Source organism: Delphinapterus leucas, chromosome 2 (assembly GCF_059928025.1).
Source record: "Delphinapterus leucas isolate spDelLeu-1000000601 "Yukka" chromosome 2, BTC_Dleu_Yukka2, whole genome shotgun sequence".
Classification (NCBI taxonomy): domain Eukaryota; kingdom Metazoa; phylum Chordata; class Mammalia; order Artiodactyla; family Monodontidae; genus Delphinapterus; species Delphinapterus leucas.
Genome location: NC_143130.1, coordinates 180976506 through 181000944, shown reverse-complemented (window position 1 = coordinate 181000944; position 24439 = coordinate 180976506). Strand labels below are relative to the sequence as shown.

The 24439-nt window shown below is 61.6% G+C and overlaps 1 protein-coding gene across 4 annotated transcripts in view; it reads right to left on the bottom strand.

The window, feature by feature from the left end:
• The window catches only part of PACS2 (phosphofurin acidic cluster sorting protein 2), a 63273-nt gene extending 39815 nt beyond the window's left edge, over nt 1-23458 (bottom strand). For 2 of the 4 annotated variants that reach the window (XM_022575911.2, XM_089908298.1), the window contains exon 1: nt 23254-23457. In XM_022575911.2, coding sequence (XP_022431619.2) covers nt 23254-23372 — 119 coding nt within the window. In that variant the 5' untranslated portion in view covers nt 23373-23457. Of the gene's footprint in view, nt 1-23253 lie in introns of all 4 variants that reach the window. The other 2 variants (XM_089908300.1, XM_022575910.2) reach the window with 2 other exon arrangements.
• Between the last annotated feature and the right edge of the window lie 981 nt (nt 23459-24439).

Genomic DNA, 24439 nt, shown 5'->3' with positions numbered 1-24439 from the left:
GCCTCTCCTGCCCTCATGAAATTGACAGCTTTGCCTCTTTTTAAACATCTTTTCAGTCTCTGGAACACGTCATATGAGAGTGTTTATTTCTTGAACATTTGGTAAAATTCACAAATAAAACCATCTGGTGCGCTTTGGGGAAGAGAGGAGGTTTTGATGTAACTGGTCTGTACACATTTTCTATTTTACTAAGTCAATTACTAAGTAATTCATATTTTTTCTAGAAAAGCATCATACTTATTTTTCATATTTATTGACAACGTTGTTTAGCGTTCTTCGACTTTGTCACTTCGTTCCAAATTGCTTATGTGTGCTTTCTCTTTTGATCACTTTTGCCAAAGTTTGCTACATTATTAGCCTTTCCAAGCAGTCGACTCTGGCTTTTGTTCACATTTCATATAGTTTTCTTATTTCATTGCGCTCGCTCTGTTGCCTCCATTCTTCTATCTTTCTAGGATTTGCCCTGTTCTTTACACAACTTGAGTCAGACGATGCTGTGATTGAAGGCTCGGTCTCTCATTCTCTAACACTTGCACTTAAAGAGGCGTCTCAGCGTTCAGAATCGACACCCACGCACGACAGCAACGTGGGTTTCTGACAGCACGTGGCGGTCCACGATCCTCCTCACAGGGGCAGCCTCCCTGCCACTCCGGGCTTCCCTAACCCCAGGGAGAGTGGTCCCAAGCCCCCCACCTAGTGCCCCGGTGTCACAAGCCCCCCACAGACGTGCTTCTGAGGCCCCCCAGCCACCCCCAGGCACCTCCCTGGCTCCGCCCTGGCCCAGGTCCCTCTTCGTCCAGATGAATCCCACCTGGGGATTTCCCCTTCCTTCGTTTGCCCATGCGCACGCACAGCAAAGAACTGTCTCTACTCTGTCTTTCCATGTTTGGTGGCCTCTTCAAAGCAGCTGGTCTCCCTCTGTGTGAGTGCCCGCCCCTTCCTGCAGCATCTCACTAGGATGTCCAGCCACAGGTCATCCTCGGTTGGGGGAGGAGCCGCTATGACTGGGGCATCACCTTAAAGATGGGTGTGAAAGATGCCTCTGCCCTTGGGAAGGGAATGCCCCCGAGTGGGTGTGAGAGGGGCCCTGACACACACTTCAGTCCTCAGGGTCTTTGGTTCTTGCTGTGCGGGAAGAGCTGGGCCTACAGGATTGAGGGACCCAGTGGACAACCGCGCACTTGCAAAGAAGAGACCGAGGCGTGCCCGCGTAAGTCGGCTGTGAGGGTCAGCAGAGCTGCGGCGCCGCCCACAGCCCAGGGCAACTAGACACCCAGGCTGGGCTGTGATCGGGCTGAAGGCAGCTGCGGCCCCCTCAGAGCCACCTCCCGCCACCAGGTGGGTCCCAGGAGGTGGGGCCGGGCCCACGCTGCCCGGTCTCTGTCCCGCCGGGTGACACCTGGGGCTGGGGCTTCCGTGTGCTCTCAGGTCAGTGGGCCCCTGCCTGCAAGGCGGGCAGGCCTCCCGGGGCTGGTCCTCGGCCGGCCGGCCAAGGTGCTGGACAGAGTCTGGAGGAAAAGGGCGGTGCCAGTAGGGTGGTGGGGCAAGGAGGGAGAGAAGAGGAAGGGAGCGGGGAGATGGCACCCTGGGGCAGCGTTGGCCACGTCCTCCCTGGGGTTGACCTGAAGAGGGAGACTCTTCGGGGGACCTGGCAGCACGGGGTACTGGGCCTGGGCCCTGGAGGGCAGGGGTCACATGGAGCATGGGGTCAGGGCCAGGGCCGAACGGACACAGGCCCTGGGACGGAAGGCTGGCATGGGGGCCGGGGACAGGAAGATGAGCAGAGCACCCTGGGAACGGGAGAGCAGGGGCAGCAGGGGCCTCCCCGGGGCGGGGGCGGGGGGGGGGTCATTCAGCAAGGCCCACCTGAGCACACACTCCCCGGGGGAGCAGGGGCACGGGCTCTGCCGTGGGGTCAGGCTATGCCGGGACACCGAGGTCAGGGAAGGCGTGCTGGGGGGGTGAGGAGCCCCCGTATCCCGACACCCCTGGATTTTGTGAGTGACGAAACAAGCGACATTCCAGAAAGTTCACGGAGAGCTGGTTTGGCAGATATTTTTATACACAGGCCCGCAGGGCATTCCCACTGACAGGAAGGCCTCACGATTAATGCCCCCCGGGGCTGGGGTGGGGGCCAGTCTGCCCAGCCCCCCCCAGTAGCCACGCAGTGGAGGGAGCTGAGGGTCCCCCAGGGCCCCGCTCCCCGATGCTGCCCCAGGAAACCTGGCCAGCACCTGCGCCCAGCCCCAGAAAAAAGACCTCAGCCCACCCAGCTTCGGAGCCTGGGTTCCAGGTGGTGGGGGCAGGGCCTCCGGGCGGGGGTGGGGTGGGGTGGGGAGACGAGGCTGCAAAGAGCACAAAGCCTCCGATTCCTCTTTGGGAGACTGGCCACCCCCACATCCTGCGTGTGGGATGCAAACCAGAGACAGGAGCCTGCGGCCCTGCTGCCCCGGGGCACTGGTGTCCCAGAGGAGCAGGGCGGTGCCTCCTTTAAACCAAACTCCCCGAGCTTCATTCAGCTGCGGGGGAGGGGAGGGCAGCGGCAGGTGGCGGGTGGGGACTGGCTCCCTGATGGCAGAACGCCACAGGGTCCCCAGGGCCCCACGTGGGCCAGGAGCAGGGGAAGGGCAGTCCCCACCGGGGGACTCAGCAGGCCTTGGGGTCTGGAGACGGCTCCCCACCTAAGCAGGACCCCAGGCGGGTGGGCCCCTGAGCCCCTCCCTGGGTCCCCCGCTGGAGTCCAGCCAGGCAGCGTGAGGGTCAGCGCTGGTGAGCCCCGCGGCATCCGGCTCTAACTTTTCCCCACCCTGGAAGAGTGTAACTGCTACAGCCATGTTTGGGGGAACAGTCTGGCAAAGCTACCTCTCTCCTTTTCTATTGTAGTAAAATGTATTCAACGTGAAATTTACCACCTTCAAGGAACCAGTCCAGGGGCATCAGGCACATTCACATGGTTGCGCCGCCATCACCACATTCCGTAACTCTTCATTTTGTGAAACTGAAACTCTGTCCCCATTCAACACTCACTCCCCTCCCGTCCCCCAGCCCGCGGCCCTACCTTCCTACTTCCTGTCTATGAATCCGACTGCTCTAGGGACCTCACACGAGTGGATCACACACGACTTGTCCTTCTGTGACTGGCCCACGTCACTCAGCACGTCCCTCCATGATGCAGCCTGTGGCACGACCCCTTGGCTTCCAGGCTGGGTCATCGTCACCACATGGACTGATAAGCGGTCTCAGCTCATGTGAATTGTGCTGCTAGGAACATGGCGGGGGGGCGGGCGGGAGGAATATCTCTTGGAGACCCCGCTTTCAATTCCTTCAGGATACTCGCCCAGATGTGGGACTGCTGGGTCTGGGGGCAGTTCTATCCACTGTTTTACACAGAAGATGCACCATTTTACATTCCCACCAACAGTGCACAAGGCTTGGTTTTAACTTCTGATTAAAAACCTCTGCTAAAGGACTTCCCTGGCGGTCCAGTGGTTAAGACTCCACTCCTCCAATGCAGGGGACATTGGTTCCGTGCCTGGTCGGGGAACTAAGATCCCACATGCCACAAGGGGCGGCCAAGAAGAGAAAAACAAAAACAAACAAATGAAAACCTTTGCTAAAAGGGGCTCTTCCTCAGCAGGGCTCCCCAACCCTAAGAGGAAAGCAAGGCTGTCTCACCCAACTGCTCCAGGCCCACCAAGAGCGCGGGGGGCAGCACAGCAGGACCTCACCCCCTCCCTTGCTCGCCCCCCTCAGGACGGAAGTGACAGGGCCAGTCACAAGCAAAGACATCTGAGGAGGGGACTGTCCCCGCCTGGGCCCGCCTGCCGCGGGGGGAGGCTCTGCGTGCTCTGGCATGGCCTGCGGAGGGCACCTCTTGGCCGCCCTGTGGACAGAGTGGACAGAGCACAGGGCCAAGGGCAGCGGGAGGACCGGCGGTGGGTGGAGGCTCCTTCCTGAAGTAGAGCCAAGACACCCCTCGCTCCACACGCGGCGCCCACGGTATCTCTTCTGCCGTCTCCGTCCACCTCTGTTTCTGCTCCGCTCCCCGCGACAGCTGCTCAGCTTGCACTTGGCTCCGGCGCCGAGCCCGTCCGCGTCTGCCGTCCAGCTGGGCGATCCGGAGCGTCCTTTCACCAGCGCCTCCTGTCCCCCCTCCACGGGTGCAGGGCCGTGCTGTGGTTGACGCTTCCTGCTGACCGTCACTGTCGGACCTGGATGCCGGCGTCTGCTCGCATCCAGAGCGGGCACAACGAGGGCTCCGGGCTCCTCCCCGGTGCCTGTGCCTCTGCCTCTGCCCTCTGGAGGATCTGAGGGCTGGGCCTGTCCTGGGCTCCCCTGCAGCGGGCCCGACACGGTGGTCCTGGGCCCCCACGTCCTCCTTCTCCTGGGCCTCCTCCCAGGTCTCTGGCCATTCCTGGTCTTGCTGGCTTCAGAAGGAGGCAGGAGTGCCCCTCTGCATGCCAACCACCATCTTTGCCACCTTGGCTCTTCTTGACATTTTCACTCTAAAATTAAAAGTTCCAGCCCAACGCGTAGTCCTTTCCGAAACACGGCCCGTTCCCTCCTGACTGCCCAGGGGCCGATCCCAGGCCCCCCGCCCCGGGCTCTACCTACCTCCTGGAAGCCCCTCAGCCTGCTCTCCACCCGACCAGCCCCCCAGGAGGACCCTGCCCTGTCCTGTGGCCGCCAGCCGGTGTGGAGGCGCCTTGCAGAAAGAGCCCAGTGACTGGCTCTGTCCAGCCTCCGGGAAGGCCCTAGAGATGTCCTGTACTCCCAGCCCTGGGCCCAGCACTTGGGGCCTGGCCCCGCCCTGCTGACTGGCACCCCAACATCAGGGAGCTCCGTATCCCACCTCGTCCCACCTCACCCCCCCCCCTCACTGATGGTGCTCAGGTGGGAAGTGTCTGTCCCAGATCACTGCGCATCCCCTTAAGCAGGGCTGAGTTCCGCAAGGATGGGACCAGGTCCGGGGCCTAGGACGGCACCTGGTGCACCCAGGTCCTCGGAGGAAGGGGGCCAGATGTGCCCAACGCAGCGGCTCCCCCAGCTCCGCGAGACACAAACTCTGCCCGAGACGGGAAACGTGGACGTTACTGCAAGCAGACTCAGAGACGGGACAATAGATGCGGGAAAGGAGCCTCAAAGCCAACGGAAGACAAAGGACTAATGTCCCAAGTACAAAGGCGCCTACAGAGGAGCAGCAGAAAGACAATCAGCCCACAGAAATGCGGGTGACGGCGCAGAGGCGACTCACAGGAGTGCAGACCCGTAACCCACGCCGCCCTGGGGCTCCAGAGCCTTCCGGGGCCTGCGGGTCGCTGCCCGCCGCCCGCCGCCCGCCGCCCTGGCTTTTATGAGGAAAAGCTCAAGCTCCACAGAAAGTTGCAGCAAGAGCTCAGCAAACACCCCACCACCACCAACCAGGGACCCCCTCCCCGTGGGCACCTAGGATTTGGGGGCGACCGGGACGAGAGCAAGCTGGGGCATCAGGACGCTAAGCGAGGGGCCGTCGCCCGCGGCGCCCTGTCCTCCCTGCTGTCGGCGGCCTGCCTGGCTGGTCTCCTCGGATCTAGAATCGTCCCTGGCCCTCCTCCTTAAAACCTCTCCCTACTGTAGTAAACGTGTACAATGTAAAAGCGACCATTTTAACCATGCTCAAGCATACACGCCACCAGTGGTAGTCAGCACACTGTCGATGCTGAGCAACCGTCGCCTCTAACTCCAGGACCGCTACGTCAGCCCACAGAGGTCCCGCCCCGGCAGCTTCTCCCGGCGGCCCTGCCCGGTCTGACGTTCCGTACAAGGGGCTCACGTGTGGCTCCTCTGAGGGGCGCCACGTCCTGGGTTCACCCACCCGGTAGGTGTCGGGACAGCACTGGGCCCTCCGGGCAGCCGCCCTGAACGCGTGTGCAAGCGTGGCTGCAGCCCCTGTTCCTCTTCTTCTGAAAGAGTGATGTGCTGGCCACGTGGCGGGGCCTTTAGAGGGGCTGCAGACCGCTGCCCAGAGCGGCCGCCCCACCACAGTCCCGCCAGCAGCACTCAGCTTGGGCGCAGGGCGACCACACGGGCCACGAGGGGCTGGCTGGGCCCAGACCCCAGCACAGCATGCAGCCCGCGACGCGCAAGGAGAGCGCCCCCCGGGTTTCCCGGGGCCGGGCTGGCCCTCCGAGGAGGACGCTGACTCCCCTGTTTTTCTCCCGGCACCCAGGACGTCAGCGGTTAAACCGGGGCCACGTGCGGGCCTGCCTCTGTGGCCCCACATGCGCTGGGTGTTCTGTGGGAGGGAGAACTAAGGGGCCTTCTGTCTCCAGGAGCTGACCCTGTCTGCACGGTCCTGCATCTGCCCCGGTGGGAGCGGGGGCCCTGCGGCGGCAGGTGGCCACACGGCCCCCACGCCCGGCCTGCCCCCCCTGGGACGGGCCGGCCCACACACGGCACCCTGGGGGCTCAGGCTCCAGGCCCACGCAGCTTGGTCACGGCAGGGCCGTAGGGTGAGACTGGGGCACCTGGAGGCCTGGAGGGTTCTCAGGGGCAGAGCCTGCTGGGGGCCAAGGGCTCCAGTTCCACCCGCATCCCGAGCGCTGGTCACCTTCCTCCGGCAGCCTGAGGCGGCTGCCAGCTCTCGCTGGCCCAGCTCAGCTTTCTCTGCTGGTCGAGCCTTATCTGGACATGGCTGCTTCCTGCTAATCAGGAGAGAAGGTCAGAGGTGCCTTCTCAGCTTCCCTGCCAGCGGTGTGGGGCTGGGATGGCCCTGCAGGAAGCAAGGGACAGTCAGGCACCCCAACACCAAGGCCGGGACCCCTGGAAGGGGTCACTGTGAGCCCACCTTCCTGCCCCAGCAGAGGCTAACCTGCGATGGGGGCCAGGGCACAGGCAGGAGGGGGCAGAAGAGCCAGTCCCTCCAAGGAGGTGGTGCGTGTTGCGTCAGAGGCCAGCACGGCCACACGCTGGGCCACACACATGGGCCCAGGCGCCTGCAGAGAGCACCCTGTGTCCACAGCAGGGAGGGCCGCCCCGAGGGGGCTGGGCAGACAACACTGGGACACACGCATAACCTCAACACAGGGCCCAGGACCCAGAGAGCTCCAGCCAGCCGGCCACAAGGCTGTTACACGTGAGAGCCGTCAGCCATCCCAGGACCCGGGCCTGGCCATCGGAACCTCCTTCCTTGGGCCTTCTGGGCCTCCGTCCCCCGCCTGAGTGACCAGAGGCCCTGGGCACGCGGGTACACCTCACTAGCCACTGGAGGGGAGCCCCGCACTGTCCTGGTCGCGAGGGAGACGGGGTCCTCAGGCGGGAAAGAGCCCCTGCCCAGCACTTTCCTGCGGGTGGGGCCCTTCCTCGGCAAGGCCAGCACAGGGAAGCCGGGTGCAGAGGACGGCGCAGGCCATAAGCACCTTGGTTGGGCCGCATGCCCTCCTGCACAGCCTGCCGGCTGGACCGCACCACAGGGGACTTCAGGGACCGAGCAGTGGCCCCGCTCAGCCTTGCTGCAGGCGGGAAGCTGTGGTCCAGGTGACTCACAGCCGGGACAGCAAGGGCCCAGCTGGCCGCAAGCCCTGCGGTCTGCCTGGATAGAGTGAAGGTGATGGCCTTCCTCCTGCTTCTTTGCCAAAATCTACCCATCTCCTGCCCCACTCCCAACTTCCCATGGGGCGGGGGGGGGGGGGGAGGGCACACTCGGGGGTGGCCCTGGAAGGAGGTGGCCTGTTCCCCGGCTCCTTTAACATTCAGCTTTCCCAAGGGCTCAGAGAGACCACCCTGGCCTCGCCCCAGCCCGGCCTGTCCAGGCGCATCCCCAGGCCACACCAGCAAGGAGCCAGAGCCTTCTCTCTGGGGACCCTGAGTCCCCAGGCTCCCTCCAGGCAACACAGTCCAGGGACAGGTGCCCACGAGGGCTGGCGGAGCGGGGCCCACGGTGACGGGAGAGCACCTGGGCCGCATGCGCTGACAAGCAGGGCCGCCGTGGGACACCGTGACGGGGCAGCCTCTGGTGGCCCCGCAGTGGGCAGGCTCACGGATGGGAAAGAGCACGCCCTGCTGGGTGCGGAGTGTGGCCGTCTGGGGGAGTTCGGTGGCTCCAGGTTGTCAGACAACAGGGTGTCGAGAGAGCCAGAGCAGTCAGGGCGGGCGAGGTGGGACACGCACCTCTGGTGTCTTACAGCAGGTGGTCTACAAGGACCCGACAAGCTCCAGGTCCCAGGCTGTGGGCACGCTCCACTGCAGGCCCACTGCCCACAGGCACCGGGTCTGGGGAGGGCACAGAGGGCAGCAGCCACATGCACCCTGGAAGCGTCTGTGAGGGGAGCAGAGTGTGCCCTGCCCCAGGTGCCCCTGAAAACACTGGGGGCACAGCGGGGGCTACAGGCTATTGTTTCCCCCAAATCCATATGTCGAAGCCCTAAGCCCCACTGTGATGCTATCAGGAGGAGGGACTTCTGGGAGGTGATGAGGTCAGGAGGGTGGAGCCCTCGTGAATGGGGTTAGTGCCCTTGTAAAAGGGACCCCAGGGAGCTCCCTCACCCCTTCCCCCAGTGAGGACACAGGGAGACACCATCTATGAACCAGGATGCAGCCCCCACCAGACACCGGACCTGCTGGCACCAAGACTTTTGACTTCCAGCCCTCAGAACTGTGAGAACTAAATGCTGTTTAAGCTACAGGCCTGTGGCACTTTGCTACCCACCTGAGCTGACAGTAGGGATGGGGCTTGAGCCTTCTCGGAGGATTTCTGCTCTGCCCCAGACAGGGCGCATCTAGGGTTGAACTTCTCACTTAGGAATCAAGACCCGCTCCTTGGCAGGGGGTCACAGGGGCTGCTGTTCAGCAGGAGACTGAGCCCTTAGCACCTGCGCCCAGGGGCTGGAGCCCCAGGAGGAACCCTGGACGCTGGACCAAGACCTCCACCTGCACCTCCTCCAGTTTGTGCCACGTGGCTCCCTGCAGAGACGCCTCCCCCGGGAAGCCCGGGAGGCCCTGGGGGCCGAGCAATCCCACCATCTGAGGGCCGGGTGCAGTGCCCACCGGACTTCACCACGGCCGCTGCGGCCAGGAAAGGGTCGGCACAGCCAGGGCTTCTGCTCAGGGGCTCCTGTGTGCCCCGGGGGGCTGCCCACGTGGCCCAACCACGGAGCTGAGGGCAGCCCCTCATGGTCAGAGCTGGCACTGGACGCTGCTGGGCGCGGCTCCCGCCAGGAAGGGCGACTGGAGACAGAGGAGGGGAAGCAGGACATCCGACCAGACCCCAGACGAGAATTCCTCCAAAACCAGCTGGGCAGACACTGAGTCCCAAGGAGGATGAAGTAAAAATGTGATAATAAACACACCCAGACGTGCCAAATCCAAAGAAAAACACTTCCTAGCAACCAGAGAACACACGCCGCCCACAGGGGAACCACTGGCAGGCTTACCGCACTCGTCAAAACCACTAGAGGCCAGGGGACACAGCCCCAGCGGCTCCTCCGTCCCCGGGGTGCGAGGACCGAGCGGGCGCCTGGGCGGAGCGGAAGGCGTGTGGAGGCTGGCCCCCTTGTGAGCAGGGTTCTGGTACCGAGGGGGGCCGGGAGAGGGGTGCACAGCCCACTCGGTAAGGCCCTCACTTGCTTGCGAGGGAGGGAGGGATGCTGGTTTCCCGTCAATGCTGGGAATTCTCACTTTTCAAGCACACGATAAAGGAACTTGAAAACAGATTTCCTGGAGGGGGTAATAAAGAAAACTCAATCAATCTTCACCAATTTCCAAGGAATAAGTGACCAAAAATAGCAGAGGAAGAGCAAAACAAAGAAAGAATGATAACAGAAACGAGCAGCAGGCTGATGTCACGGACTGAAAGGGCACGCGGCACCCGACGGGGCATAAAGCGGGATCCGGGTGAAGGTGACAGAGGTGATAAAAGGGCTAGTCACCAGGAAGCTGAGCCACGCGGCCCTGCCCCCCATCACCGGGGAAGGGAGGAATGCTGCGGGTCCCAGCTGGGGGGCTGGCCGGGCAAGTCACAGAGGCCAGCGCAGGACGCGCCTCAGCTGGAACGGATGCCCCAGCCAGCGGAATCCCAGGAACCCCACGTCCCTCTTCCTCCCACGGACACAGCCTGCAGGCAACCCCACCCCACCGGGGCCTCATCCTGTCTCCAGGAGGCCCCACGCTCGGACCTCCTGTCGGACCGCCGCCCATCTTCCGGCCCACGTCCTCTAGCGCTGGACCCACTGTGGGTCACCCCAGGCCAGCCCCCAGCCTAGCACCCCATCTCCCTCCCTCTGGTCCCTCCTGGGGCACCCAGTTCACCAATATTCTCCACCTGAGATGCTGGACACAGCCCGGACAACCCCTGGCACCATCTGGCCACCCAGGTCCGCGACACGGACGTCCGGCCCCCAACCTTCCCGGGCCCCCCTCCTCCCTGGACCAACACCTCACATCCCCCTCCGCCCCACCTCGCTCCATTGCTCGCTCTGCTGAGAAACAGGGGTGACCTGAGGAGAGCTGCTTCTCACAGCAGCCAACACACGGCCATTCCTCCCGGTACCCCCCCATCACGGCACCCCCCCCCCCCGAGTCCCCCCAGCTACTGCTGCTCCCTCCTCTCCAAAGCAGGCTCCAGACAGGGTCCGTGCTCACCGCACACCTCAATCCCAGCAGCTGGCCCTCCTGGAAACGCTGGGTCTTGGGTCCTGGCTGTCTGCTGCCCCGGAGCCCCAGGTCCCTCTTCTCAGCCATACCACTGCCCTCCGTCCGGGCAGGCACTGGCCACACCAGGGCTGTCACCAGGCAAGGGGCAGGGTCACACTGAGGTCGGGCCAGCGATCAGACACACCAGCCCCCCAGGCTCGGCCACTCCCCACCACGGGCACAGCGGTCACCCCTGGGGGCCCCTGCTTCCCTGGTGGGAAGCCACCACTGCGTCTGCTCAGGTGGGTCCTGCCTCACGGCCTGTCCTCCACAGAGAGGCCCCGAGACCCCAAGCCACAAGGGGGCGGGGCTGGTGCCAGCTGGAGCCTCCCCCCACCGGGTGTGGGTACGGATGCAGGGGTTCACCCTGAGTTCCCTCTTCCAACAGCAGAGGTTCCAGCCCCGCTCGGTGGAGAACAAGGTCTCCTCCCTGAGATAGGCACCAGGTGCACCTGCTCTGAGGTAATGCAGCCGCCGTGGACCCACAGGCTTGCTCTCAGTGAGGGCGTACTGGGCCCCACCAGTCCCCAGGGGACGCTGCAGGGGTCCCTGCTGTGCCCACACAGAGGGCCGCCTGGACCACGCCCAGCCATCGCGAGAAGCCCGCTGAGTCGTTACAGGCTCTGAGGAGACCAGAAGGTTCCTGCCACCTGCCCCGCCCCACACTGGTGCCTCCAGGGGATGCTCAGGCTCCCAGGCCCCTGATGCACTGCACCACAGAGGCTGAGCCTGGGGGTCCAAGCACCCTAGACTCCCCCAGAGCTCCTGGAGGCCCGGGGTCCCCTCCTCAACCAGGTCCGGTCCCCAGGACATCCAGGTGCCAGGAAGCAAATCTCGAACGTCGGTGGAAATGCCAAGTCAGGCACGCGGGCATGAGAGGCGAGGAGAGGGTCTGGTCGGGGCCACGCGGGGAGGGGCTGCAGCCCACCAGCCGTGCCCAGGGCCCCTACAAACCACAGGCGCACCTCCCCGGAGGCCTCTGCCCATCACCTGGCTCCACGGCCTTCTCCTTCACAAACCAGCGCACAGCAGCGCCACGGCCACCCGCCTGGGGAAGGGGGCGCGGGTCAGCCTCGAGAGGCCTCCTGGGGGCGGCCCACAGCCGGCTGAGCTAGCTCGGGAGGAAACAGCTGTGTAACATCCTAGCTTCACCTGAGTTAACTCCACAGCAGGGGGAGGAAATTAAACTAGAGCCCTGGACATCTGTAATGCTCTACTGCTATGAGTTTCCCAATTTCCCTCCCGCAAGGCTCTGGGTCCGGGTGAACCTGACACCCTTTCTCTCTAGGTCAGTAACATGCAAAAATGGGGCTGCCAGGCTGCATGTCTCACTGAGAAAGGTTCTCATCTTCACTCCACTCTTAAAGGGAATTGGAAAGACCCCCGAGTAGGAGGGGATCCCCAAGGAACTCTCTTCTAAACGGTCTGACCAGACACGTCTTTTTATTCCTAACACAAACAGCTTAACTGGAAATCCCACTTACACTGTTGCCCACTGTGCCCTCCTTTAAAGGAGCTGGTTTTCAGCAGGAAGGCGCTGGGCTGGGGCCTACGCAGCCGCCCTCTCTTGTCCCACGGCCCATGCACACTGCCCCAGAAACCTTCTCTGCAGAAGGACGGCAGCGCTAGGCGCCTATCTTGGGTACAGAGCACGTGCGGGATGGGATGCCCCAGCTTTCCAGCGGCCGTCCCCGAGCAGCTGGTGTAGCAGCTGCCCCCTCCACGAGGCCTCTGCGGTGGCGGCGGGGATGGAATGTCGGCCTGTCCGCTGAGCCAGGCCCAAGGCTCTGGGGGAGGGCGGCTTTTCTACCAGGCGTTGTCCCCTTTTCTCCAGGAGGCAGATGTGAAAGGGGACAGAGGTGTGGAGTTCTCTCCGCGGGTCGGGAGAGGCCTGGCTGCACAGGGCCTCCCAACAGACTCGCTCCTCCCGCTGGGGAGGTGGGGGGGTCCCCGTCTGTGCTGCGCTTCTCCCCTAGAACGACCTTCACCATCGCCACAAAGCTGGCATGACACCGAGACTGTGGGTGACCCCAGCACGGCCCCAGGGGCTCAGGTGCAGTGGTCCTACCTCCGACCCCGTTACTAATAAACAAACGTCTGAAGCCTTCGATGACCTGCCAGAGGCAAGCCCACAGGCGGGTGTTGGCGAGCTGCGGCTGGGGGGGGTGGGGGGAGGCATCAGAGCCCCCCACCGCCGCCCAAACCCTGACGGTCAAGGTCCCGTGTCCCCTGCGGGGACCTGCAGCGGGGCACCCCCATCAGCTCTGCCTCGGCCGCTTTGGCACAAACCCAGGACAACGGCCTGCAGGGCAAGCACAGGGCCGTGCTCACAGCATGACCAGCCGAGGGCCCGAGGGGCGAGTGGCTGGTGGGGGAGCCGGGTCCCTGTGCCACTCGGCATCTGTGTACAGCCCACCACCCGCCTGGTCCCAGGGGCGGTCCTTGGTTGGCCCTGATGGACCCAGACATGTGCCTCTCCTGCGGCCTCAGGCCGTTGCCACCGGACTCTCGGCCTGTCCCATGCCCCCTCCTCTGGGAAGCCCTCATTCTGAGTGGGGCCCCATGCCCCCCCCAGCTGGCAGCTCAGTCTCGCCCCATTCTCACTCCTCTCCCGGGGGTGGGCGCCCAGCACTGCATCGACAATCACAGCGTTTGGAAACATGCTCCACACGCAGCTCATCTCCTGGCACAGCCAGGCCGGCCAGGGGCACGCAGTTCGGGGTGTGGTGACTGTCACTCTCCATTAACTTGTCAAACCGTGACAACTCTTAAGTCACGCTGCAACCAGTTACAGCAGAAAGTCCGGAGCCCGAGCGGGAATAAGCAAGAGACAGCGTGCTCCTGTTGGGGTGGGGGCAAGCACAGCAGGGGCACAGACGGGGGGTACCCCATAGGGACCCTGACCGGGAGCCGGCAGCAGTGTCCTGGCCGTGGGCTTGGTCACAGGAGCCCAGAACCCAAAGCTCACCCTGCCCTCACTGCCTGGCGCATCCAGCCTGGACGGGTAGGGCGGGAGGGCCCTGGGCCACCACAGAGCGTGGAATGGCCACGCGCCCTCCACTCCCCTCCCGTGACCTGCCACGGGGTACCTCCGGGTGGCTGTACCCAGCCGGCCCCTTGGCGGAGCTCAGAGAAGGAACCAAGGGGGCGCCCAGGGCAGCACCCACCAGGACACTCGCCCCAGCACGACACTTGTCTGAGGCACTTTCGGGCGCGCCTTGGAGATGCACCGTGTCTGCTCCCAGACAACAGGGACCAGCCTTGTGTGAGTCACGACACCCCCGAGCAGGGGGAGCCCCCACCTGGGTTCAGAAGCAGGGATGTGGGTGCTGGTTGCCGGGGGCCCTAGGGTGGTGACAATGTCCTCCGAGGCCTGAGGACACCTCCACAGAGCCAGCCCTGACACGGCGGCACCTGAAGCCCCACATGCAAACTGTGCCGGAAAGCCTCATCCCATCCTGTCTGCATCTAAAAGTAGGAAGATCCTGACTGGCCGTGATCCGATAAAAGATGACACACCATCACTGCCGCGAGGTCGGCTGCAGGACTTGAAAACGAGGCTCCGGTTAAGGGAAAGATGCCAGTGTCCCAGCTGTCAAGGATCCAAGGCTCCTCACTAAGGGTCTCCCCGGAGCAGCATTACCACTGTCCCAATGGGGACGCAGGCCCTACAGAGTAAAGTGGGCAAAGACGAGGGAGCCCAGCGCCAACTGGAGGAGCACGCAGCCCGTGCAGGTGACGCGGGGCAGAGGCGGTCGGAACCCAGGCCGCCGAAGGCCACAGCCACATCTGACCAGAGGGGAGTGCCTCCGAGGGCCAACTCCCCGCCAACAGGGTTCCACCTTCAAGGGGGCAGAGACGCCCAAGCCCACGCTGCTCTCCTCGGGACTCACGGTGTGTGTAGGGCTGCTCGTCCTGGCAGGGGGTGGAGGGAATCGCCCCACGGACAGTGAAAACGGAGCCAGCTGATGGCCAGGACGGGAGACAGGAGAGGTGCTTCCCTTCCTGCCAAGGGCAAGACCCGGTGTGTCTGCCCAAGGAGAAGAGGCCGGGCCAGGCTCCTTGTGACGCCTCCCAGCCGCTCCACTCTGTCCTGACCACTGTGGGGCGGTGGTCCTCACTGCTGGTGGACCTGAGCCCCCCGTGCAGACACTGCTCGTCCCCGTCCCTCTGCCATCCCTCCCCATCCTCTCCTGCCATCGGGACAAAGGTGCCCTGTGGCCAGGCCACCAGGAGCGTCCCTTCTCAGAACGGTAGCTGGATGCTGCCCCGGACCAGGGAGGCGTCGTGGTAGGGCTGGGGAGATGAGGAAAGGCCGGTGGGGGCGGCGGGGCCCGGCTGGCTGCCTCGCGTCTGGCAGGAAGAAGGACAGACGCGCTCAGTCCGCAGCACCTCCCACCACCTCGTGGCTGCAGATGCGCCCCCAGGGCCCGTTCTGGCCCATCCATGCAGAAGACCCCAGACCTCGGCCTTGACCTCCAATGGGAAGAGCTACCAGGCCAGCAGAGCTGGGCGCTGCGTGTCCGCTGCTGCTGAGAAGGGGCTCCGGAGAACACGCACGTCTCAGCCCGTAAAGCACAGAGCACAGAGCGTTGCCTTCTCCAGGGGCGGGCAGGGGCCACGCGGGCTGGAGACACTCAGGAGTAGAAAGTGCTTTACTAGAAATTCCGTTCTTCAGGACAGGGGTGTCCTCACATGCATCACAGCCCTCTGCAAAGTCCTCCTTGGCTGAGGACACATCCGTGGCAACGCACCTCCAGGGCCGGAGGGAACTCAGCTTCCACATACACTCACCTGCTATTTTTAGGGCTTCTTTCAGGGCCACTGTCTAACAACCACAAGAGCGGCCAGGCGCAGGCAGCAGGGGGGAGCCAGCAGCTCCCACACTCACCGCCCAGCGCATGCTGCAGCCCAAAATACCCAGCACCAGCGGGAATGACAACTGCGAGCCAGTTCCCACCGAGACCAGAAGCTGAGGGGCCCGGTCTGGAGTGTCTGATGAGACTCGGTCGTACTGGCAGAAGGACACACGGGACTGGTGGGGCCTGGGTGGGACAGCAGCACCAGGCCGCTCAGCGTCAGGGCTGCCCCATCCTGCCATTCCCTGCGTGCCTGCCCCTGAGCACCCCTATCTCTGTGATGGGTCACTCTGGCCACACCAAGTGATGCTCGGGCTCCTGAAGGACCCTGAAGATCCAACCATGATGCCTCCACGTGCCCGTCATTGCTCCTGACTGCAGAGCAACTCTCTGGAATAGTCCCCCAGCCCCACCCACCTGCTCCCAGACGCCCTTCATCATCCGACCCTCCTGGGGTGGGATGCTGGGCATGCTGGGGAGAGGGAGAGGGGAGCTTGTTTTGGAGCCCAGATCCCGGGAAGAGAGGGACAGGCAGCGGGGCGACTGAGGGGCCCCACCTGGTTGATGGGTCACTAAGCATCACATGAGATGACACCTGCCCCACGTGGCCAATTCCTTCCGCACGAAAGCCAACTCGGGAAGACGATACGTTTACAGCACTGCGCCCACAGAGGGCTACTGCCCACCTCGACACCTGCCGGAGGAGCAGGCCACCGCCCAGGTGTGCACCGGGGCTGGGCACTGCCCGCCACAGGGTGGTCAGGGGGCGCTGAATGGAGCTGCGCTGACTCCAGCAAGGGGCCAGGCCTCCCCCAGAGATGCCCAGCCCACAGGTCTGGATAGCTGGGGTCAGGTGCCTCAGTCTCTCCCTCAACGCGGCTCTCATCGCTCAGAAGCTGCCGAGCCCCGAGCCCACTCTCAACCCCGTGTGCTGCCCTCCCCGCCCCGCCTCCCCCACCCACACGTCCAACCAGAGCTCAGCCTCCAACTAAACTCACACCCCGCAACAGACTGGTGACTCCCCAGACCTCCAAACGAAGCCCAGGGTCCTGAACACGGCATCCTGTTCAACCACAGGCACGCGCCAAGTGCCACTCCGTGCCCGCTCTGCCCACGGTGGGGGACGGCCGATCCCGCCTGCCCCGCACACCCTCCTGCAGGCCGGGGTGCAGGGGGACGCGGACGCGCCTCTGCAGAAAAGAGGGCTGAGAACTGGCCACTGAAACAGGGACGAGCAGAGACTGCCCGGTGGCCGGTCTCAGTGACATCAGAGGGAAGGGCTGACAAAGGGCCGGCGTGTTCTGGGGGTGAGCAGACAGACAGGAGGAGACGACTACTGCAGAGAAAGTGCCTGATGAAAATCACCACCCCACAGAGTCAAAAAGGCCAATGACCCCAACTCAGGCACAGCAAAGAGGTGACTGCAGAGCCACTAGGGAGAAAGGACAGACCTTCCAACCAATCACGGCTGACTGGCACTGACCTCTCAACAGCAGAACTGAGAGCCAAGTCGGGGGAGATGCTGCCCGGGACCCCACAACCGGGAGGACACCCTCCAGGACGAGGGTAAACATTTTCAGATACACTGAAAGAACAGTTAGTTATCTGCAGATCCTCACTGAAAAAACTCTGAAGATGCATTTTCCGACACAAGGAGAAAAATGATTCCGAGTCCAGAGATACAAAAAGAATAAAGAAAAGAAAGTGGTGAGGGCTTCCCTGGTGGCGCAGTGGTTGAGAGTCTGCCTGCCGATGCAGGGGACACGGGTTCGTGCCCCGGTCCGGGAAGATCCCACATGCCGCGGAGCGGCTGGGCCGATGAGCCATGGCCGCTGAGCCTGCGCGTCCGGAGCCTGCACTCCGCAACGGGAGAGGCCACAACAGCGAGAGGCCCACGTACCGCAAAAAAAAAAAAAAAAAAAAAAAAAAGAGTGGTGAGAGTTTTGAGATTAATCAAGTATTAACAATATAAAGAAAAAAACAATATAAAGTAATAATAACCTCATATGGGCTAAAAAAGAAGACAGTTAAAATACTCTAAACAAAAGCATGTGTACGTGAAAGTGTTGGGTCAGAATAATGTGCTCTAAGGTCCCCGTGTTGTTCAGGAAGAGAATTTACAACTAACTTTAAATTGTAACAACAAGTACGCAATTTACAATTTATATGGTAACCAGTGAAGAAGTAGTAGTGACAAGTTTCAAACTAATAGAAAGGGAAATAGAATAAGGAAAAAAAACGCAAAATAAGGTATGACAGAAAAGAGAAAGAAATGTAAAAACTGTAAGACAATAATAAGCACAAAAATAAAACGGTAGACGTGAGCCCAAATATCAGTAATTTAGATAAAGGACGACAGACTGAATGTCCTATAGTTAGAAAATAAAGACTGTCAGATCGAATGAAAACGAAATCTAGATCGTGCCAAACAACCAAAGATACGTGTAACCTGTAAAGATACAGGAAAGTTTAAAGAAACAAGGTGGGCAAAGATATGACAGGCAAATATACCCAAAAGAAACCTCAGAGAGCTACACTGTTACCAAATCTTTGCTCTGATGAAAAGCACTGTCAGGTCAGGAGTGAGACACGCTGACCAGTTCAAACACCGGGAGGCATTGCGATTCTAAACAGGATGTACCTAATGACAGAACTCCAGGAGAAACAGACAAAGCCAAGCATGACCTAAAGGGACAGGTGTCAAACATGACACTGCCAAGTGCCAAACACATGACCCTTTTCAGGACAGACAGAACGTGTATGAACACTGACTTCAAACAGGGCCACAGAGTAAGTTCCAAAGCATCGTAAGGACCTGGTGTCATACTGACCACCCTCTGTGACAACAACATAACTTAGAAATGAACAATAGAAAAAAAGAGAAGAAATGAATTCGGCAATGGAAAAGCAACTAAGGAAAAAACCATACATTTGGATATTAAGAAACTTTGAAATATCCCATCATGCCAAAGAGAGAATAATGGAAATTTTTAAAAAGGTTTTTAAACTGAAAGATTTTATATATAAAAGCTAGATTTTATATATAAAAGCTTGTGAAACGCAGCCAAAGCATTACTTATTTTGCATTTATAAAATCTTACGTGAAAGGAAAGGAGAAAAAATAATGAGCTATTTAAAGAAATTAGAGCATCCAAAAAATTAATTAATTAATTAATTTAAAAAGGGCTTCCCTGGTGGTGCAGTGGTTAAGAATCCACCTGCCAATGCAGGGGACACGGGTTCAAGCCCTGGTCCGGGAAGATCCTACATGCCACGGAGCAACTAAGCCCATGTGCCACAGCTACTGAGCCTGTGCTCTAGAGCCCGAGAGCCACAACTGCTGAGCTCACGTGCCACAACTACTGAAGCCCACGTGCCTAGAGCCCATGCTCCACAACAAGAGAAGCTACCGCAATGAGAAGCCCACGCACCACAACAAAGAGCAGCCCCTGCTCGCCGCAACTAGGGAAGGCCCGTGCACAGCAACGAACACCCAACGCAGCCAATAAATAAGTAAATCAGAACAGGAACATAAAAATAAAGAGCATGAGCGGAAAGAAAAGAAATAAAGATACGAATATTCATTTTTTAAAAAAATGATGAACCCTTGGTGAGATAGATCAGAGTGTGGATGTCCACGTGCAGAAATAGTCAACACCAGGAATTAAAAAGGGACAGCTCTAAAGGTCCTGCAGACATAAAAAAAAAAAAAAAAGAATATTACGAACAACTTTTTGCCAAAAACTTGAAAATCTGGACGAAATGGACAAATTCCCAGAAAACTATATTTCCGAAACTAACTTAAAGTGGGGGTGTGTGTGTCCTACAATCATTAAAGAAATGGAGCCAGGAGTTACACTTGCCCCAAAGCAACTTCAAGCTCAGGTATTGTACTGGTGATTTCTCCCACACATTCAAGGAACCAACAGTTCCTGTTTCACACAAACAATACCATGCAACCGCTCTTTCTGCAGGATATCTTGGCACCAAAATCTGCTAAGGGCAGTAGATGAGCAGGAGATTACAGACCCTAGACAGAGATGCAAAAGTCCTAAGCAAAATCTTAATCTCAGTCTACCCACGTACAGGAAGGGGAACACGGCATGACCAAGCTGGTATTTTTCCAAGAGTGAAAGGTTAGTTTAATGCTAGAATATCCATTGACGTAATTTACTGCATCAGTCGTTAAAGGAGAAGGACCACGTCAGGCTCTTGATTATACCCAACACCCACGCACAACAAGTGCAGAGCGAGATCCCAAGGAGAAACTATCGTGCAGCCACCAGAATGGCTGGAATTGAAAAGGCGGTAACACAGAACGTGCACAGAACGGCTGGCGGCCATGCAAGGTGGTACCACCACTTCGGAAAGCCCGCAGTGTCTTCATAGTTGACACACCCCCGCCTCCCCTGCGACCAGCCATCCTGAAGAGAAGAGCAAACGCGGTCCAAGTCCTGACCCTGGATGGCCACAGTGGCTCTGAACACAACAGCTCCAAAGGAAATGACCCCAACACCCACCGGCAGGAGCAGGTTCAAACCACGTGCCGATGCCACCAACGTGGAGAGGGAGCCGCGGGGCTGCCATGCGCGATGCCCGGGGCACCTGGCCGGTGGGGGAGCCTGGCCCCGAGCGCTCGACACTCATCCGCGGGTGACGGAGACATCCCCGTCCTGCGGGCTGTGGCGGACCCGGACACGCGGCTGCCAAAGCTCACACTTCCAGCTGAAGGCCCTTCCGCGAGTATGAGCTCACCCTCTGTGGCCGGCAGAGGGCGCCAACAGGAGGATGTGGAGAAATGTGAACGCGCAGTAAGCCTGTGGAAAGATGTCCGACCCCGTGAAATTAATTCATAAGCCTCAACAGGAAGGAAAATTAAGGGGCAAGTGCTAGGGTCCAAAATGCCCCAGACCCCGCTGAAGCTGCGTGCGGGCGGGCGAGGAGGCTGCTTTGGGAATCCCAGCAGAGGGGCAGGGATAGGAAGACGCCAGGGCCGGGGGTCACTGGGAAGGGGTGCTGTCCACTCCCTCGAGAAAACCCACGAAACGGAGCCTGCCTCTGTCACAGCCCCGTGGGCCTGGCACCAGCTGCTGGGAAGAGCAGAGAGCTCTCCCGCCACCACCAGGAAGGAAAGACCACAAGACAAGACCAAGGCCAACGCCGGGTGCACCTCAGGAGGCATCACAGACCTCGAAAAGACAGCCAAGAAGCGTGCATCATCAGAGGAGGCTGGTGTCAACACATTGCCGAAAAAGGATTACCAGTCCCTAAAAAGCTGCTGAGACTCAAGTAGGGGGGAAAAAAGGAGAAAAAATCGGCAAAAGAAATGAACAGGAGTTTCGCTGATAAGGAAGTACAAATGGCCTACATCAGTGCTCAGAAATTCAAATTAAAACCACAATACCATTTCACACCCACCAGATTGGCAACAATTGAAAGTCAGGCAGTGCTGGCAAGAAGGCAGAGCAGTGGGGATGCGGGGCGGTTGGGAGGGGTCGGGGGTGGGGAGGCCGGAGCTGGCATAACCGCTCTGGGAAGGCTCCTGGTGGTGACGCCCAGCACACGCCCCCCAAACCCTACTGCCTGCGGCAGAGGGCCAGTGCGAGAATGCCCGCCCACGGGGTGCATTCATAACTGGCCCAAAACTGTGGACAGCCACAGGTCCCCCCACAAAGCAGAGACACGTGCTGCTGTCTTACAGGGAACACCACGCCGCAGGCACAGACATCAGCTCGATGCCGCTCAGAAACTTAGAGACCGGGCAAGAGGAGACGTGCAAACGGACATAGAGTGGAATCCCTTCTACATAAAGTCTCCGAGCGAGTGGAACGAAGAACAGCCTATCCAAGGAGGCCTGCTCGGGGGTCCAAGCGGGGGGCCCGGGTGCTGCGGGGAGGGCCGCGCCGGGGCGCAGAAGGGCTGTTCTGTGCGTCTGACCCTTGAGCTCTGCGCCTGCCCACCCCGACGGCTGCTCAGCCCCACGCCTACAGAGCAACCCGCCAGGTCCCGGCCCCCGCCCCCCACCCAGGCAGAGCCGTGGACCCCCAGCACCTAGCGCTGCGCGGCCCCGCCCCCGCCCTCCCCACACACCCACCAGAGTGGGCTTCCTACACCAGCTCCGCGGGGGGCCGACTGGGCCCCTCGACCACGCAACCCCTGCCCACCTGCCACCTCCCTCACCTCCCTCTGGTCAAAACTTCGGTGGTCTTTCGGGGCACCCCAGGAAGCTGCTGAAGAGGTGCAGGAAGGGGGGCAAGCATGCCCTCAGGGAGCGCCGTGGGGCGGCAGCCAGCGGGGGGCGGGGGTGACGATGCAGGGGTGACAGACAGGAGAAGCATGGTGGGGAAGGTCCAGGATGACCTTTGGCTGTGGCGCCCGACACTGGGCCAAATGCCAAGACGGGAAGTTGGAGGGGGTGGGAGGCCAGGCCTGGGGAGGTGCCCCTGAGACTTCCCAAACAAGAGGCAAGCAGGTGGGTCTCCCTCGGACACCACAACCTCCCAAGGCCCCACACAGGTCTGGGAGCACCCATCCTTTTCACTCGGCACAGCCAATGCCCTGAGCCACCAGCCTTGTGCTCTGGAGGGCAACACTGGCACCCGGCACCCTTTGCGTCCCCAACACCTGGCTCGCACACCTGTTGAAGGGGCTGTGGCAGAGCACACCCTCCTCGGTACACACTGGCCACTTCCTCTGGTCCCGCCAGGGGATCTCCCCAGGGAGAGCTTTTCCCTGCCGCCCCCCTGCAGCCCTTGTGGCCTGGTGTCCATTCCAGAACCAGGTCCTGGTGTGAGTTTGTCTCTCTTCCCCCTCAGACTGGGAGCTTCCTCAGCAGGGACCACTGAATCAGGAAGAAACCCGCAGAGCTTCAAGCTGGCAGGAGGAGCAGGGAAGCGACAGGCCTGAGTAGAGTCGGGATGGCCATGGCGCTGTCCTGTGGGTGAGCCTCGTCCAGCTGTACCGCTGGGGACAGGGCACTTCCCCCCAAGTGGAAAGGGCAGCATCTTTTGCGATGGCAAAATTAACAGTAGGATATAAGGAGCAGTGTTTATGTACAAGGAAGTCCCTAAATTACACAGCATAGCGCAAACAGGCAAGGGGCAGATACCCCCCGCCAGCAGGACAGAGGGGGTACGGCCAGACCCTCAAAAGGACGAAGGATGAAGGAATAAAATTGTGGTCCCAGATCTGTGTGTCCTCTGGACACTGCGTGCCCTGAGTGACTCCCAGGCCACTCAGGCTTGACAGTGTGGCTGGACGCAAAAGGAAATCTATGGTACCCGGTGGAGAGAAGAGACACCCTGAGTCAACTCCACCGTCATCGCATCGGTAGGCAGGTGCAACGATGCCGGTTGGGAGCCAACCAGGTGTGCGCCTCGGAGAGCCTCGGGGGACCGCGGGGCCTGAGAAACCCGGGACCACTTCCTCCGCTGCACGGGACCAGGACCTCAGGGACCATCCACGCATCAGGGGTTGTCCGCACGGAAGGCGCGTGCCCGAGGTGGGGCGCAAAGGCGACGGCCCGGGGTGTGGGTCCCGAGTGGGGATCCCAGAGTGAACGGTCCCGGGTGGACTGTCCCGGGTGGGGGCCCCGGGTGCAGGTCCGAGGTGGCCGGTCCCGCGTGCAGGCCTCGGGTGGGGACCCAGGCGCGAGGTCCCCTGTGGCCGGTCCCGGGTGGCCGGCAGGTGCGCGCGGGAACAAAGCGGCAGGCGGGCGGCGGCGTACCTGGGCACGCAGCTGGGGCTGGAGCCGTCCACCTCCCAGGTGGCGAACAGGTTCATGGGCACCGGCGTGTTGAGCGCGGCGGGCGCGCCGGCCAGGCCCAGGCGGCCCCGCTCGGCCATGGCGCCGGCCCCGCCGCTCCCTCGGCGGCCTGGGCTGCGGCCGGGCCGCGGACGCGCGGCGGGCGGGCGGGCGGGCCGGGCGCGCGGAGGGCGGCGGCGCGGTCACATGGCTGCAGGGCGGCGGGGACAGCCGGGCGGGCGTCGGACAAGCCCGCGGGCGGCGACCAGGCTGCGGCCGCTCCGCCCCGCCCGCGCGCGCCCCCACCGTGCTCCCCCGCCCCCGACCGCGCCGCCGCCGCTGATTGGCTGGGCGGGCGCGCGCTCGCCGCTTCGGGCCCAATCACGGCCCGCGGAGGGCTCACCGGAAGTGAGATTCGCGCGCCCCCCTCGAGCCGGCGCCCCCGGAGGCGCCCCAGCCCGCGGCCCGCGGGAGCGCGCGTCCGCGCCTGCGCACAGGCCCCGCCCAGAGCGCCGCGCCCCGCCCCCCGGGAGAGGCAGGGAGGGGCCAGAGAGACCTCAGGGTCCGCCTGTGGCCCTGTGCCCCGCGAGCCCCCCAGGAGCACTTATTGTCCCCCTGTATCCCCCGGGCCTCTGCGCGTCCCCGACCCCCCAGTCCTACGCCTCCTCAGAATCTCCCTGCCCCCCACCCCGCGCACTCCGCGTGTCCCCCGGCGCCCTCCAGTCCCATGCCGGCCCCCGGGTCCTCCGCACCGACTTCTAGACCACCGGGCCCCCGCGCCTCTCGTGTCCCCCGGAGGCTTGCCCACCCTGCGAACTCTCTTTGTCCCCCCACCGTCTCTTTGTACCCTCCCCCCGCGCCGACTCCCTTGGCGGATCGCCCGGGTGGGGCGTGAAGCAGGAGGACCAGGGTCGCGGGTGGCACAGACCCATCAGCCCCCCCGCAAGGAGTTCCTCCCTGCGGGCGCACTGGGGCTCCACACAGGCTCAGTGTGCAGATTGGTCCTCCATAAATCCCCTCTGGCGTGTCCTCTTTCTGCCTGAGCCTCCTTATTATCCAGCAATGCCCTTTCTGCGGTTTTTACACATGACAGTGGAGAACAAATGTCTGGGGGCAGGCGTGGCTCCTGGCCATGGGGCTCACAGTGAACTTGGGGATCCAGGCAAGT